This window comes from Phyllostomus discolor, chromosome 1, assembly GCF_004126475.2.
Source record: "Phyllostomus discolor isolate MPI-MPIP mPhyDis1 chromosome 1, mPhyDis1.pri.v3, whole genome shotgun sequence".
In the NCBI taxonomy this organism is placed as follows: Eukaryota; Metazoa; Chordata; class Mammalia; order Chiroptera; family Phyllostomidae; genus Phyllostomus; species Phyllostomus discolor.
In genome coordinates, this window is record NC_040903.2 from 173626488 (window position 1) to 173640446 (window position 13959).

The following is a 13959-nucleotide window of genomic DNA, read 5'->3' on the forward strand; positions in this document are numbered from 1 at the left end:
TGGGCCTGGGACATGGGCTTCCAGTGGTATAATTTGAGTTGGTGGCTTATATCCACAAAATGACGTCACACACTCTAGCTACATGGTCAAATGGGCAATTTGTAAATGGAGGGAAACCAGATATGTCTCCTAACCCTTCCTCACTTTTCTGTGGTGGGATTTGTTTAAAGAGCCTGTGAATTTTGCCAAGTTTGAATGCTTTTCTTCTCTGTCTTAAAAGCATGCTTATCATCAGAAATCTAAACAGACAAAAACCATTAGAACGAGGCCAGTGTGAGGGCTGGCAACACAGAGCCCAGTCCGTGGGCCGGATCTGGCCCAGGGCCTGTTGCTGTGAGCCAGAAACAGTTTTACATTTTTAAAGGAATGAGTGAAAGAAGAAAGGGCACATGGAAGACCATAGGTGGCTCACAAAGCTTAAAATACCTGGCCCTTCCCATAAAAAGTTTGTTCTGCCTGGAACACGCAGGACTGTATGTGTGCACACCATTCACTCCCACGCAGACAGGCTTCTTAGCATGAGCTTTAACGGGATCGTCAGACCCGTTCCTTGGGCCTGTTTGTGCTGACTGGGCTCCGGCTCATCAGGAGAGCTGGAGCTGCCTTTTCCAGGCAGACCCAGCTGGTGAGACTCGGGCAGCCGCTGCCTCCCCCGCTCGCATGACCAGCTGCCTTCCCCCTCGCTTTCCGGCCTAGTTGGCTGCAGTGTGACTGGGTTGCAAAGCCAGCAGTGCCAGCTGACTTGTCCCTTTTCCTTGTGAGATGAGAGGTCCCTGCTGTCTTCCTCCTTCCAGAGCTAGCGCTGAACACAGCCCAGTTCGCAAAGAGTCTGGCCATGCTTGGGAGCTCGGAGGACAACACCGCGTTGTCGCGGGCGCTCTCCCAGCTGGCCGAGGTGGAGGAGAAGATCGAGCAGCTCCACCAGGAGCAGGCCGGCAGTGACTTCTTCCTCCTCGCCGAGCTCCTGAGTGACTACATTCGCCTCCTGGCCATAGTCCGAGTAAGCTCCTGTTTCCTTTCCTCTTCCCCCGCCCCTTGACTTAACTTGTCTTACCTTTACTCTTCCTGTTCCCAAGGAAGTTTCACTTACTGTACTTCAAAGTAGGTGTAACTTTTTCCGCTCTCGGGAGAGAAGGTGCCCCGTGAACCAAGAAATTCCTTTAGCTGTGAGGTAGTTACCACGAAGTCATTTTGAGGCCCACAGCCAGCTTTTCAGATGCGTTAGGAAAAAGGACCACTCTGGAATTTCCAAGTAGCCCCCTCCTTACTGTTGACACTGGACAGCGTCCTCCATGCTCCTTTCTTCCAGCAAGGCTTATTCCAGACCTGCTGTCCCGGCCCCCGGAGCAGTGGTTTCCTCGGCCCTTGGGCCTTGCCTCCCTAGCAGTGCGCGGTGGCTCTGCCCTGGTAAGAGCTCTGCTGGCTTCCCCTTGTCCTTCAGTGAGAGCGTCAGGTAACTACACGGAGCTGGCTTGGCATTGCATGAAGGAGTGAGGCCAGGGATTGAGAGAGCTTGTCACTGGAGCCCTTGGTGTGCTGTGCTGACCCCGCCAGTAACAAGGCTGCAGCCCGCCCTGAGGTCGCGCACCTCACCTTTTCTCCTGGTGACCAGGACAGTCTGGTTTCCCACGGCCTGTCCGAACAGCCCAGGAAGCTTCCCCGAGCAGTGGTGTTCTCTCTCATGTGACCCCCCGAGATGGCAAAGAGCCAAGAGAGAGCCTGCCACCTGCCCCTAGTAAGAGCCTGAGTCTGCCCCGGATCCGACTTGGCACCAGGGGGTGTGAGCCTCTGAGCTAGAACAGAGCCACCTCTACTTCCCATCCCCAGCAGGCCCCGACCAGGGAGCGCCTGTGTTGTCAGGAGCCGCGCTGCTCCCAGGGCTCTGGCTGCCTCTGTGCTAGGGTTGCTGAGTAGAGCCTGTGGGCTGCTCGTTGTCTTCTCCCTGTTGCTGTTTTGTTTGCTAACTCCAGACTGATAAGAAGCTGGAAAAATAACCTGCTCTAGAACTTTCGGGGCTGGGTCAGGCTACGTAGACTGGAGAGCCATCCCAGGGAAGAGCGCTCTCTGGGGAGCCTGTCAGAGAGCAGCATAGTTTGGGGTCCCTGGAGAGCATGGCTCGTGGATGTGACGCCCAGGCAGGGGTCCCATATGGACCCGCTCGAAGGAGGCCTGGCCTAGGGCTGCAGGTGCTGGGGCAGCGCACCTCAGAGCGCACAACCGTAAGCTGGGCTGTCCTCTGAGACTTCCCACCAGCTCTTCTCGTGACCGTGAGCTGGTGGTGCGACGAGAGAGGCAAGTGGATGTCTCTTTCTGCTCTTCCCGAAACCTGGGCTGCAGCTCTGTGAGCCAGGGTGGTAGGCTCGAGTCTTGGATATGCTGCCACCCTTTGCTTAAGCCTTTGACTGTGAGCTGTTTAAAAATTCAAGCGAGCCCCAGTGACACTGCTGGGGAAAGTAAATGTGGTGGCTGGCAAAGCCCTGTACCAAGGAGGCTGAGAAAACACCCAGGGAAGTCGGTAGGGAAGGGGAGCGAGTGGACCAGGCTGAGACTGGCCCTCGGCACAGACCTTTCCCCCAGGCTATCCCTTGAAGCCTGCAAAGCCAGGGGGCTGTGGGGTGGCTTGTACGGGCCAGGGACTGTCCTCTGGAAGTGTGGGTTTTGGTCGGGGAGCTGGACTCAGGGAAAACCAGTGAATGGATTTCAGGGAGCTTCTTGGGGGATTGCCTAGAGTGATAGAGCATATGGATGGGGTGAAGGTGGTGGCGTGTCCCTGTGGGGGCTTGAAGTGTTTAAAGATCTGGGAAGTCGCCCTGTACATGCTTCAGATGTCAGTTTAAAGGTTGCTTTCTTAGGTTGGCCTTCCCTGGGGTATCTCCTAGGCAAGCTAGGTCCCCAGTTTTATTACAGTACCCTACTTGTTTTGTCTGAACTCTGGGTACTTGCAATTAGTTATTGGCAATTATCTTTTATAAAGCTTTTTTTTTATTCCTAGAAAGAGAGGGAAACACCAATGTGTGGTTGCCTCTCATGTGCTCCCCAACTGGGGAACTAGCCTGCAACCCAGGCATGTGCCCTGACTGGGAATCGAACCTGCGACCCCTTGGTTCGCAGGCCTGTGCTCAACCCACTGATCCACACCAGCCAGGGCACTTACTGGTAATTATTAATATGATGTCAGTCTTTACTGTTAGATTATAAGCTCCATGAAAGCAGAGCCATGTGTATTCGTAGTTCCTGGCCCATGGCAGGCACTCAGGAAAAGTGTGTAGACTCAGGGACTGGGCTGAGGCCATTTGGAAGCCATGGTACTAGGCGCTAGCATCAGGCCGCCCACCCATCCCGGCCACCCAGCCTTGGGAGCGGCAGGAAGCAGCACAGCGCTGGCCCACTGGAGGCTTGGAGATGAGTCTTACCCAAGCTTGTGCTTTTTGACACTAAACTTCAGCCGGCACTAACACTCAGCTGCAAAACCCATCCCTGCTCCGTGCTTCCCTGGCCCAGCTGCTGGGAGAGCCCACAGGCAGAGCCGGTGGAGCTCCTAAGGGCTGGCTGTGTTCTTCCCCGACACCCCACCCCACAGGCTGCCTTTGACCAGCGCATGAAGACCTGGCAGCGCTGGCAGGACGCCCAGGCCACACTGCAGAAGAAGCGGGAGGCCGAGGCGCGGCTGCTGTGGGCCAACAAGCCCAACAAGCTGCAGCAGGCCAAGGACGAGATCGTAGAGGTGAGGCCCCAAGGCCCTGTGCAGGGGCTTCCACTGCTTCCTGAGTGAGCCCGGCCCCGCCCCACCCAGATGCTCAGAACTCCACACCAGGCGAGACACGGGATGGGGTCTAAAGGGCACAAGTGCAGGAGTCCAGGCTTGCCGTGAGGCCTGGCCCCCTTCCTCTCTTACCATTTCACCCAGACCCGTCCGATCAGAATCTCTGCTGGGAGGGTTCTGGCTGGGTCCTCGAAAAGCTCCAAGGTAATTCAGATGTGACCACTGGTGAGAATTAAGTTCGGTTCTCTGGGGCTCCCGGCCTTGTGGATGAGTACCTCGGCCAGAGGCTCTGGAGTCACCCGAGCTCTCCCAGACCCAGGACCGGCCTGGGGCAACGGGCTCCTCCGGCAGAATCCCCGTCTGGTGTCTGATCTTGCCCAGAGGGACAGACAGACAGACATAATGAGCAGCTGAGGTCTCATACACAGAATTGCTGTCCAAAGGCAAAGACTAATAATAGTACCATAGCATTAACTGATCCGATTTTCTCCTTTCTTCCCAGTGGGAGGCTCGGGTGACTCAGTATGAAAGGGACTTTGAAAGGATTTCAACTGTGGTCCGAAAAGAAGTGATACGGTTTGAGGTGAAGTGGCTCTACTTCTCATGAGTGCGCGGTGCCCGCTCCGGTGGTGGGGTGGGTTTGTCCAGGCCCGTGGAGTGGAGAGGCGGGTGGAGCTGCTAGGGACGTGGCAGTTGTGAAGAGGTGTAGCCGTGTGTGTGTGTGTGTGTGTGTGTGTTCATGTCCGCGTGTTTGTTCCTAAGGCAGAGGGGTGTGCCGCACTCCCTGCTGAACTAGAACAGACACGAAGTAAAGCTTGCAGCTGTCACACACCCTCCGGCCCCCCGTCCCGTCTCCCTTTCCCCACACGCCCCCATGCCAGAAAGGCCTTGGCCGAGGCAGTTCGCCTGGAACTTGTAGCTATTTCAGCTGCTGGCTCTGCTCCCTGAGGCTGTGTTTGGCCTTGGTCAGCAATCACACCATCATCTTGAGGGGAGAAATCAACTGTCTGGGTGGTCGGTGGTCAGTGTAGCATCCTGTCTCCTATAGAAAGAGAAATCCAAGGACTTCAAAAACCATGTGATCAAGTACCTTGAGACGCTCCTGTACTCACAGCAGCAGGTATGTAAGTCTCGAGCCATTCCTCCTGCAGCGTGCCCCAGAGCCTGCTGCCGCCAGCGGCTGTGCCACAGGATGCGCTGGCCCTGCTGGGGGGTGGGGGCGTAGGGGGCAGCTGTGCCCTCTGTAAGCAAAAATTAAAAATAGTCCCTGTTGCTGTACCATGGAGCATCCAATAGGGTCTTTTGCTAAGCAGGATTGCCCTAATCCTAAAATTAAAATGAATTAGTTTTTAAGGACAAACCCCAACTCTCCTCTCCCTTTAACCCCTGGATACCGCCTAACGCCCTGGCGGCTGAGGCCCCAGTCAGTGTGTGGAACGGCGGCCCGCTCCGTGAGGCGCTGACCGAGCTGGGCAGAGCCATGGCCCCCACGGGGGTCCTCCCTGTGGGGCAGAACCGAGACTGTCTTCAGAGATTATTCTAAGTCTGGAGAGAGACACGGGCAGTGTGGCTGGCTAGCCAGCCTATCCCAAGGTCCACTCTTAGCCTGGCCACGTCCTTAGCTCGGCCTCCCCTCCGGCCTCCCTTTGGGTGTCTGAGGTGCTTGGCCTCCACTTGCTCCCCTCCCGGGCTCAGGCTCTGCCACTAGATGGGGCACTTGCTGACTGTCCCCACTTCTCTGCAGCTGGCAAAGTACTGGGAGGCCTTCCTTCCTGAGGCAAAGGCCATCTCCTAATGGACCAAGGACACCAGAGCCCACCTGCCTGACGCTGCCTTTTTATACACTGTCTCTCTCCACCTCTGCTGGACCCCGGTGATGCATCCCGCCCTCCCTGGACTTCGCCCCTTCCTCCCTGCCCCTGCAGCCACGCCGTCCCCACTCATTCTAACCATTACTTCACTTAGCTTCCACATATATTTTCTTACCTGAGAGAATAGTTTCCTGCTTTAAACAAAAGACCTATAATAGGTGGTGTAATTGTGGGATAGGGGTGGAGTATTGATATAAATATATAAATAAAAATGTATATTTTTCAGGATGTGGTTAGGAACTGGGAATAACGTTTTCTGTTACTCCTGATGGTGCCATGAAAGGATTATGTAATAAAATATTTTAAAATCAGGTCACATGACTCAGAATGGTGGTACTTTTTCCGTTAGGCTGGGGTGCAGCTGGGAAGCAGGTCTGGAATACTCTCTCCTGACCTTGACTGCCCACACAGAGTAGCTTTCTCTCGGCAGGGGCTCACAGCCTTCGGCTGCTGCTTCCACGGGCTTCCCCGTGGCCCCGGAGCTGCTTTTCCTCCACGAACCGCAGCTGCACATTCAAAGGGCCTCTTAATCAGTTTAATTCTTATTCCTACTTCTTAAGAGAAGGAGCTTTAAAGATGTCTCTTATAATAAGAGGGGCAAAACCAATTCTCCTGCAAAGGAGGCAGACTTTCTCTTTAATACCCACCCTGTTTCCCTAAGCTGCCCAGGGCCTTCTGAATCTTGCCTTCCGATAGCACAGTCTTAGGTTCTGAACGTCTTTTCCCACCTATCAAAACTGGTCCTAGAAAGTGTAAAGGACTGATAAAGAGTTAGCTCTTTATCCCCGTAGACAAGAGCCAGGCACTCAGCTTCTCGATAAGGTCATCCAAGGGTTTCTAGACGTTTTGAGGTTCCAAGAAGCTTTACTGTCTGTGCCCAAGAGGCAATGTGGTATCAGGGGGTCCCAGGGCTGTCAGCACACGCCGAGGGTCTTCAGGGGTGCCCGTGAGGCCGGCCAGGATGCCTGCGGCTCTGCTGTCGCTGGCCTTCCCCTCCGCTGTGTCCACAGCCACCTGGGCTCCGGGCCAGAGGGCCTGCTGGGCCAGTAGTACCTCTGCCTGAGGCGCTCCACACCTGCTCATCAGGTGGGTAGAGTTTGGGGAGGGGTAGCCTGAGGCAGGAGAGTGCGGTAGTCAGCACTGCTTTCCTGTGCCCTGGCTGGGGGGTGGGGAGTGCCGGTGCTGGCAGGTTTTTTTTTTCAACAGGTCGGTTTTTTTAAAGTCACCCAACCTCTTTCTACCCTCCCCCCCAATATTCTTATTACCACCTTTGATTTTTGTCCTTCCAATCTTACATGCTTGCTTTGGCATAGCTGTAATAATACACACATGAAATGTTTTGTATCCTGCGTTTACCATTTAACACTGTATAGTATAAGCGTTTTCTATGTTGTTACGAGTCTCCGCAAACTTTATTTGTACCCTGTGTCGCCGTAGCCTTCCTCAGAGTGACCGTACCATAATTCCGACTCATCCCTTGTTGTTGGATTCTTGGTTTTTCTGGCAACTTTTTACGTTTTGATATAATTTCAAACTTAGTTATAGGACTATCCCAAAGAACTCCAATATATTATTATTTTTAAAGATTTTATTTATTTTCAGAGAAAGGGGAAGGGTGGGAGAAAAAGAGGGAAAGAAATGTATATCGGTTGCCTCTCGCAGGCGCCCAACCAGGGACCTGGTCCACAACCCGGTCCCATGCCCTGACAGGGAACCGAACCAGCGACCTTCTGTTTTGTGGGACAGTGCCCAAGCTGGTCAGGGCTCCGGTGTATTCTTTACCCACCTTCCCCAAGTATTTATCTTTCCCGGAGGCTAGGACATAAGGGTTGGCTGTCTCTGAGTCGTCTGAGAGTAGGTGGGGGACACTGTGTCCCCGACACCCAGAACCTCAGTGTGCGTTTCCTTGGGAACGAGGACTTTGGAAGCTTACAACAGTGAGTGCAGCCACCAAAATCAAAAGGTTTAACACTGATGCAGTAAACACTGTTACCTAACCCGTGTTCCATGTTTAAATGTTGTCATTTGTCCCAGTAATGTCTTTCATGGCAATTCCCTTTTTCTTGCTGCAGGGTCATTTGTTACTTTTGGTTGTTACACATGATTACACATGTCTCCTCTAACCCAGGAGAGGTCCTCAGCCTTTCGTCACCGTCGGCACTCTGAAGAGCTCAGGCCAGGTGCCCTGTAGCAACGTTCCTGGGTGTGGCTCAGTCCCACAGCTCCACGCCCCCAGACCAGGGCTTGGCCTGTGGGGCAGGAACACCGAGGGGCAGGAGCACCGCAGCAGTGAGGTCGGGTGGTTCCGTGAATGCTGGTGCTCACTCCGATTCCTCGGTTAAGGTCACGTTGGCCAGGTCTCTCCATTTTAAATGCACTGTTTTCCCCTGTGTGGTTAACAAGTAGTGTGTGGGGAGGTATGTTGGGAACATGTAAACAATTTGTTCCTCATCCAATGTGATTTTCTAATTCTATAATTTCTTCTACATTTACTTGTTGGCATTCTACTTTTAAAGAAAAGTATCTTTTCTCCTTATTTATTAATCTTTATCAGTATGGATGAGTGGATTTTTATTTTTCTCAGAGTTGCAAGCCATTGTTTTGATTTATTTTGATTTTCAATTCATCCCAGATTTCTAGCAGGCTCCTGTAACTTTTTAATGTGTCCTCTTCACTTCTGAACACTTTCTTTCTTTTCTGGCTTAACAAGATGTTTCCAGCTTGTACCTTCCCTGGCCCAGCCCTGGAGTCAGCCGTTTTTCCGTGGAGTCTTGAGTCCTTTTAGTGGAGAATTATACTCAGAAACCAAGATCTAGGTGTGAGTGTGCCCATTGCTAGTGGGGCATCGTTGCGTCTAGGCCTGGCCAGAAGAGTAAGGAAATAAACATAAATCCAAATAGAAATACCGAGATGACAAATTTAAAATTAGGTATTAAAATTATTAAATATTAAAAATGATGAATATTTCATAATTTCCGCACTAATGTTTCACGCTAATATTTCCAGTCTAGCCCCATAAGGTTTATGCTAGTCTTCTCATTTTTCCATATTCATAACCTCTTCTCCAAAGTAACTTAATTTTAAGTATTTTATTTGTTTTAGAGACAGGAAGAGAGGGAGAGAAATATCAATCGATTGCCCCCAGTGCCCCCAGATGGGGACCTGGCCCGCAATCCAGGCCTGTGCCCTGACTGGGAACTGAACCAGTGACCTTTTGGTTTGCAGGCCAGTATTCAATCCACTGAGCCACACCAGCCAGGGCGAAACTTAATTTTAAAACTCCTTGTCTTATTGTGCTTTATGTTCCATCCATTGGTCATCTTGCTGTAAGTCTGTGTTTATTATTTCCGAGGCCCACAGGGCCAGGAGTCTTCAGGGCTTGTGCATTTCTGTGCAGACCTTGTAGGCAGGGAAGTCCAGAGGGCCCATCGGGGGCAGAATGCGGAGTCAGAGGCCTGTAGGGGGAACAGTGATACAGGAGGAGGAGGAGTCATTCCACCTGGGGACTCAGGAAGAAGAGCTTTGTCTCAAAGATGGAGAGGTGTTGCTCTTTCTACTGGGACTGTTCTGCCTTTTTGTGTCCTGGCAGCAGAGGTGGGCACTTCTAGGGGAATGCAAGTGGCTTGGGTGGCCAGAGCCAGGTCGGAGGGTGGCCCACAGGGAGGGATGGGCAGAAGCCAGGCCACAGTGCCTAGTGTGACTTTTGAGGCTTTGTGAACATTACCGTGGAGGTGCGGGAGCCACCAGAGTGACATAAGCAGGAAGTAACGTTGACATCGTTATGATTTAGATGTATCAGAAGGTTTGAGGTGAGGCGAGGAGAGCAGCTAGACTCATCCCAGCCCACTGGAGAGGCCAGTGGTAATGGGGCTGGAGCTCAGGGGAGAGGTTCCAGTGGTGGAGATGGAGCCGAGGGGACCTGGTCGTGAGAGAAGGAGGAATGGGAGCACCCACAGGTGCAGGTGTCTGGCATGGATTTCAGGGTACACAGTGAAGGCCCTCGGGACTCAGGTAACCCAGGAGGCCAAATAGGTCTGGAGCAGGTGGGAGGGTAAGCACTGGGGACAGCAAGTGCTGACCTTGTGGTATAAGCAGCTCCCCTGAATGGGGAGGGATACAGAGTGAAAGAAGGCTTTGATTTAAAGGCGGGTCAGGCTCAACATGTGAACAAAAGTCAGAGGAGAGAAAGGGAAGAGCCATCACGGCCACACCTGGGAGCAAATGCAGAGTGGGGGTGGGAAAGAAAGGTGGTGGGGTGGGGGTCGGCGCAGAGAGCAAAGGCCTCCTGCTTGATCATTGTTCTCAGAGAGGGACTCCCGTGTACCTGTTTTCAGCCGAGTGGTTTGGAGAAGAGGTGTGGACTGAGTCTACACTTCCTCTGCTTCCCCTTGGGTTATTTCCCCTTCAGATCTCTGGGCTCTTGTGTCCTGAAGATGAGAACTTAGAGCTGGAGAGACTCCGGCATTCAGTGCTAGTGTTGACAAAAACAGAAGAAACGAGAGAAGTGAAAACGATAGACAGGGTCACTTTGACACAGATACTTGCAACTTTGAACCCTTCCCAGCTTTACATTCTGAATGCATCTGTAGCTGGGAACCCTAAAGTAGAATAACACTTTTTTCTGCAGCCCAAGTTTTAAAAAGGGAGAAGGGGAGAGAAGATAGGGAAATCTTCCAAGGACGGGACGGGAGGTGGTGATGAAAGGAGTGTCCTTTGCTGAGCGTGGTTGGGGCCCACGTGTGCTGGAGACAGTGGGTTTGGGAGGACATCAGGCCCCACTGGTGTGGGATTTTCCTCTCCAGTCCTTGGCCCCCTGGGGTAACAGGAAGGAAGGGGAAGGTAATGACAACCCCTCCCGGGGCTGAGGACACACCTCTGCGGCAACCCCCTGCGCCACGTCTGGGTTGAGGCAGGCCTGAGCAGGGCTAGAAACAGGTGGGAACAGCCCATCGCTGTCTGCTGGCCCCCAGCGTGTCACCACCTGCCGATTTCTGGTGATCCAGGTGCGTGATTTCCTGCTGGCTTTCTCCACCAAACGAGAAACCCTCTGAAGTGGTACATCTTTAGAGCTCCATGGCCCCGGCAAAGGCTTAGGCTCAGAATAGGTGCCAAGTAGATAACTGTGGAACATTCTCCGGGTGCAGACGTGGCCGCCTGGCCTTCACAGCCTTCTGCACGAGGGCCCAGCGCGGCCCGCCTTCCCGTTTGTCTCCTCGCCTTCCACAGCCACGCTGACACCGCCTGGGGACAGTCTACCTGTGCCCTGCCCCTTCCCACTCCCGTGTGGCCGAAGAGGCCTCCGTGCGTGGTGGGCTTCGTACGGGAAGTACCCTACCTCAGCTCCCGCCCCTCACTTCAACCTGCAGCCACACCCGTCTGAAACGGCCGGCCCGGGGAGTAGTGCAGGGAGACAGAGGTGGAGGGCACTGGCCCATGTGTCGGGGACTGATGGGGCTCCCACGAACACCTCCAGGAACTCAGTCCGTGAAGAGGACTCTGCAAACATGGCCTTCATCCCAGTAGCACTTACAGCTGTAAAAACTGAAATCAGCAGGAAGGGATGAAATGAATTATGGTACAAAATACAATCTGATAGTATACAGTCGAAAATGATTTATAGCTCTATTCCTTGACAAGGAAAACATTTCTGAGTGAAAAAGTAGGTTATAGAATTACATGTATGGTACGGTCCACATCTGTATAAGATCATGTGGACTTGAGAAGAATGTCGACTGAACTGTTAACTATGGTTGCCACTAAGGATGGTACTTTGCATGATTTAACATTTTTATACCATTTTATGTTGCTTGGAGTTTCTGTGTATTATTTTATAATCATAAAGATTAAATAAAGCTATTTTTGCTGTGGGGAAATAGTCTGATGCATCCTTTGAGGCCTACTTTCCATGTACATTCCCCAGGAAGCCTTCTTCGGTGTGCTGTCCATCTGCCCCCCCCCCCCCCCCCATGGGACGGGAGCCCCGCCTCCTTCACAGTTCCCGGCAAGGACCCGCCCTCGCCATCCTCTCAGACCTTCGGTCCTCCCCAGCCCTGGTGCAGTGCCATCTCCTCCCAGATGCAGCCTCCTGGGCCCCACACTGCTCACGGTCACGGGCGCCTTGCTGCTGGTACTCATCTGGGTGCCTCCCCTCCCACCCAAAGGCAGCCTGAGGGGCAGTGGCCACCTTAGGCTCTGATGAGTGTTGTTTTATGAGCCTAAGGGCCCAGATCTCAGGGTTTTCTCAGAGATTCGGAAGTCAGGCCTGACTTGGGATTCAGCAGGCCTGGTATGGCTGGCAGGGTTGGGGCAAAAGTGCCCAGGCGGGGCCTGTGGGCTGGGAGTTGAAGCCGTCTGCCTCCTCTCCTGTCTCCCCCGTGCCCTCCGTGTCCCCGTGGAAATGTGCCTTTGGCGCGATGACCGGACCTGTGGGGCAGAAAACGTCTCCTCCCCAAGGCTGCCCGGAGGAAGCCGGCCTCTCATATCCGTAGGATGTAGTTTGTCTGGGTTCAGGAAACCCTGTTCAGCCTGAGGTAGGAGCTTTCTCTGAAGGGATGTGAGGACTCTTTCTAAATGACTGCGCTCAGCTTCCTCTTCCACTGTGAGTGACAGCAGTGAGGACCAAGGGGCCCGAGCAGCAGCTCGTTGCACGGTGGCGGCTGTAGCCGCACCAGAAAAGGAAACGGCACCTGGCAGCCAGGAACGTGTGCAGGGCAGGGTGGGGTCCAGACCGCCCCGACCCTCTCCCCACCCCGGGGCCCATAGTGGGGGCTGCCCCGTGTTCTGCCCGGTGGCCATCCTCATCTCCTTCAAAGGCTGAGGCTTGGAGACCTTGAGAAGCCTGCCGGGCTCCGGCCCCAGAGCTGCCTGGACCCCAATCCGCTTGACTCAGCTTGTCTGCCATATCATTTCCCACCAGATCTACAGGGGTGAATAAGAGGAACCTAGACATTCACCCCCTAAGTTGTGTTATTATTCTCGTTGATTTTAGAGAGTGAGGAAAAGAGAAACATCCCCTTGCTGTGTTCCACTTACAGACGCCTTCATTCATTGGTAGATGCTTGCACGTGCCCTGACCAGGGAGAGAACCTGCAAGCTTGGCATGGCACTGCAACGCTCTGACCTGCTGAGCTACCAGTCAGGGCACTAAATTGTTTTCTTAAAGACCTTAATAAACCCATACGGTAGGCCTGAGAAGGTTAAGTTACTCACCCGACCTTGCAGGCATTTGAGCTGCTCTGAGCCCTGTGAGACTCTTCCAGACATGCAGAGTGTGGCCCAGCCTAGCAGCAGGAACAGAAGCTGGGAGACAAAGCAGCAGCTTGGGTGAGTGGCTGGGGACCACCAATGGCAGAGACTAAAAACTCCACCGGCCGAGAAATCACAAACTCACCCCGGGCCAGAGTGGGAGACGAGGGCACCTCCATTCCAGACTTTGAGGCCGTCAGCCCGGCTTTCCTGTTGTCCTCATGTCCTGGTCCCACAGTTCTCTTCATGATACACATCCGTGACTTGAGGGTACCTGTGTGCATCTTTGTTCCTTGAACCTGAGTGCTGGGCACACCAGAGGAGCTGATTGGTTGGCCCACCCACACATCACTCCAAGGGGCTCAAAGCTATTAGAGTGCCAGAACTCCTCTGTCCCCTCCTCGAGGCTGTGTGGCCTTGGATGCGGGTGGCTGGGGTCACTGCCAGCTCCCCCGCTCCGGCCCTGGCATGTGTGGTCTGAAGCAGCTGAGCTGCCTCCGTTGTCCGGGCAGGGGGCAGGTGACTCCCAGGAGTAACACAGCTGGCTAAAGCCCGGGGGCTGGAGCCTGCCTGTCCCCTGAGAAGGAGGCCACCAGCCTACCCTGGGCCAAACTCTGCTTTCAGGGTTGGGCTCAGGCAGGCATGCTTGTCAGAGGTGCCTTCCCAACCCAGCCTCTCCAGGGCCCACTTCTGCCTGTACCTCGGTGTCCTCATCTGTGACATGGAGTCTAGACGAGCTCAATAACTTACAGTGTTGTAGCAGCAGGGCTATTTTTCAGACATCTACACCAAAGCCCAATATTTAAAACAAAAATTCTTTCATTACTATAATTATTTCAAATTTATAAGATGTACGATACTTATTTAAAAGGCAACCAGTAAGTACTCTGAGGCTGTTAGAATGACCAGGGCAGTTGCTAATTTACACCAACTTCTGCTTCCAATTAATTCTTTCACATTGTTTTGGTTGCACAATGTTGAGAAAATCCGGAAAATCCTGATCGCAGAGTCAGTAATGAAATAATTAGCAGTTTCTCTTTTAAGCTAACTTTGCAATCTCAGGATACTGAAAGAGGAATA

At 53.2% G+C, this 13959-nt stretch overlaps 1 protein-coding gene across 3 annotated transcripts in view; it reads left to right on the forward strand.

The window, feature by feature from the left end:
- SNX1 (sorting nexin 1) overlaps positions 1 to 5950 on the forward strand; it is a 37300-nt gene extending 31350 nt beyond the window's left edge. For all 3 annotated transcript variants that reach the window (XM_036009081.1, XM_036009069.1, XM_028506621.2), the window contains 5 exons: positions 795 to 1000; positions 3581 to 3724; positions 4266 to 4346; positions 4812 to 4883; positions 5508 to 5950. In XM_036009081.1, coding sequence (XP_035864974.1) covers positions 795 to 1000; positions 3581 to 3724; positions 4266 to 4346; positions 4812 to 4883; positions 5508 to 5558 — 554 coding nt within the window. In that variant the 3' untranslated portion in view covers positions 5559 to 5950. The remainder of the gene's footprint in view (positions 1 to 794; positions 1001 to 3580; positions 3725 to 4265; positions 4347 to 4811; positions 4884 to 5507) is intronic.
- The last annotated feature ends 8009 nt before the right edge of the window (positions 5951 to 13959 follow it).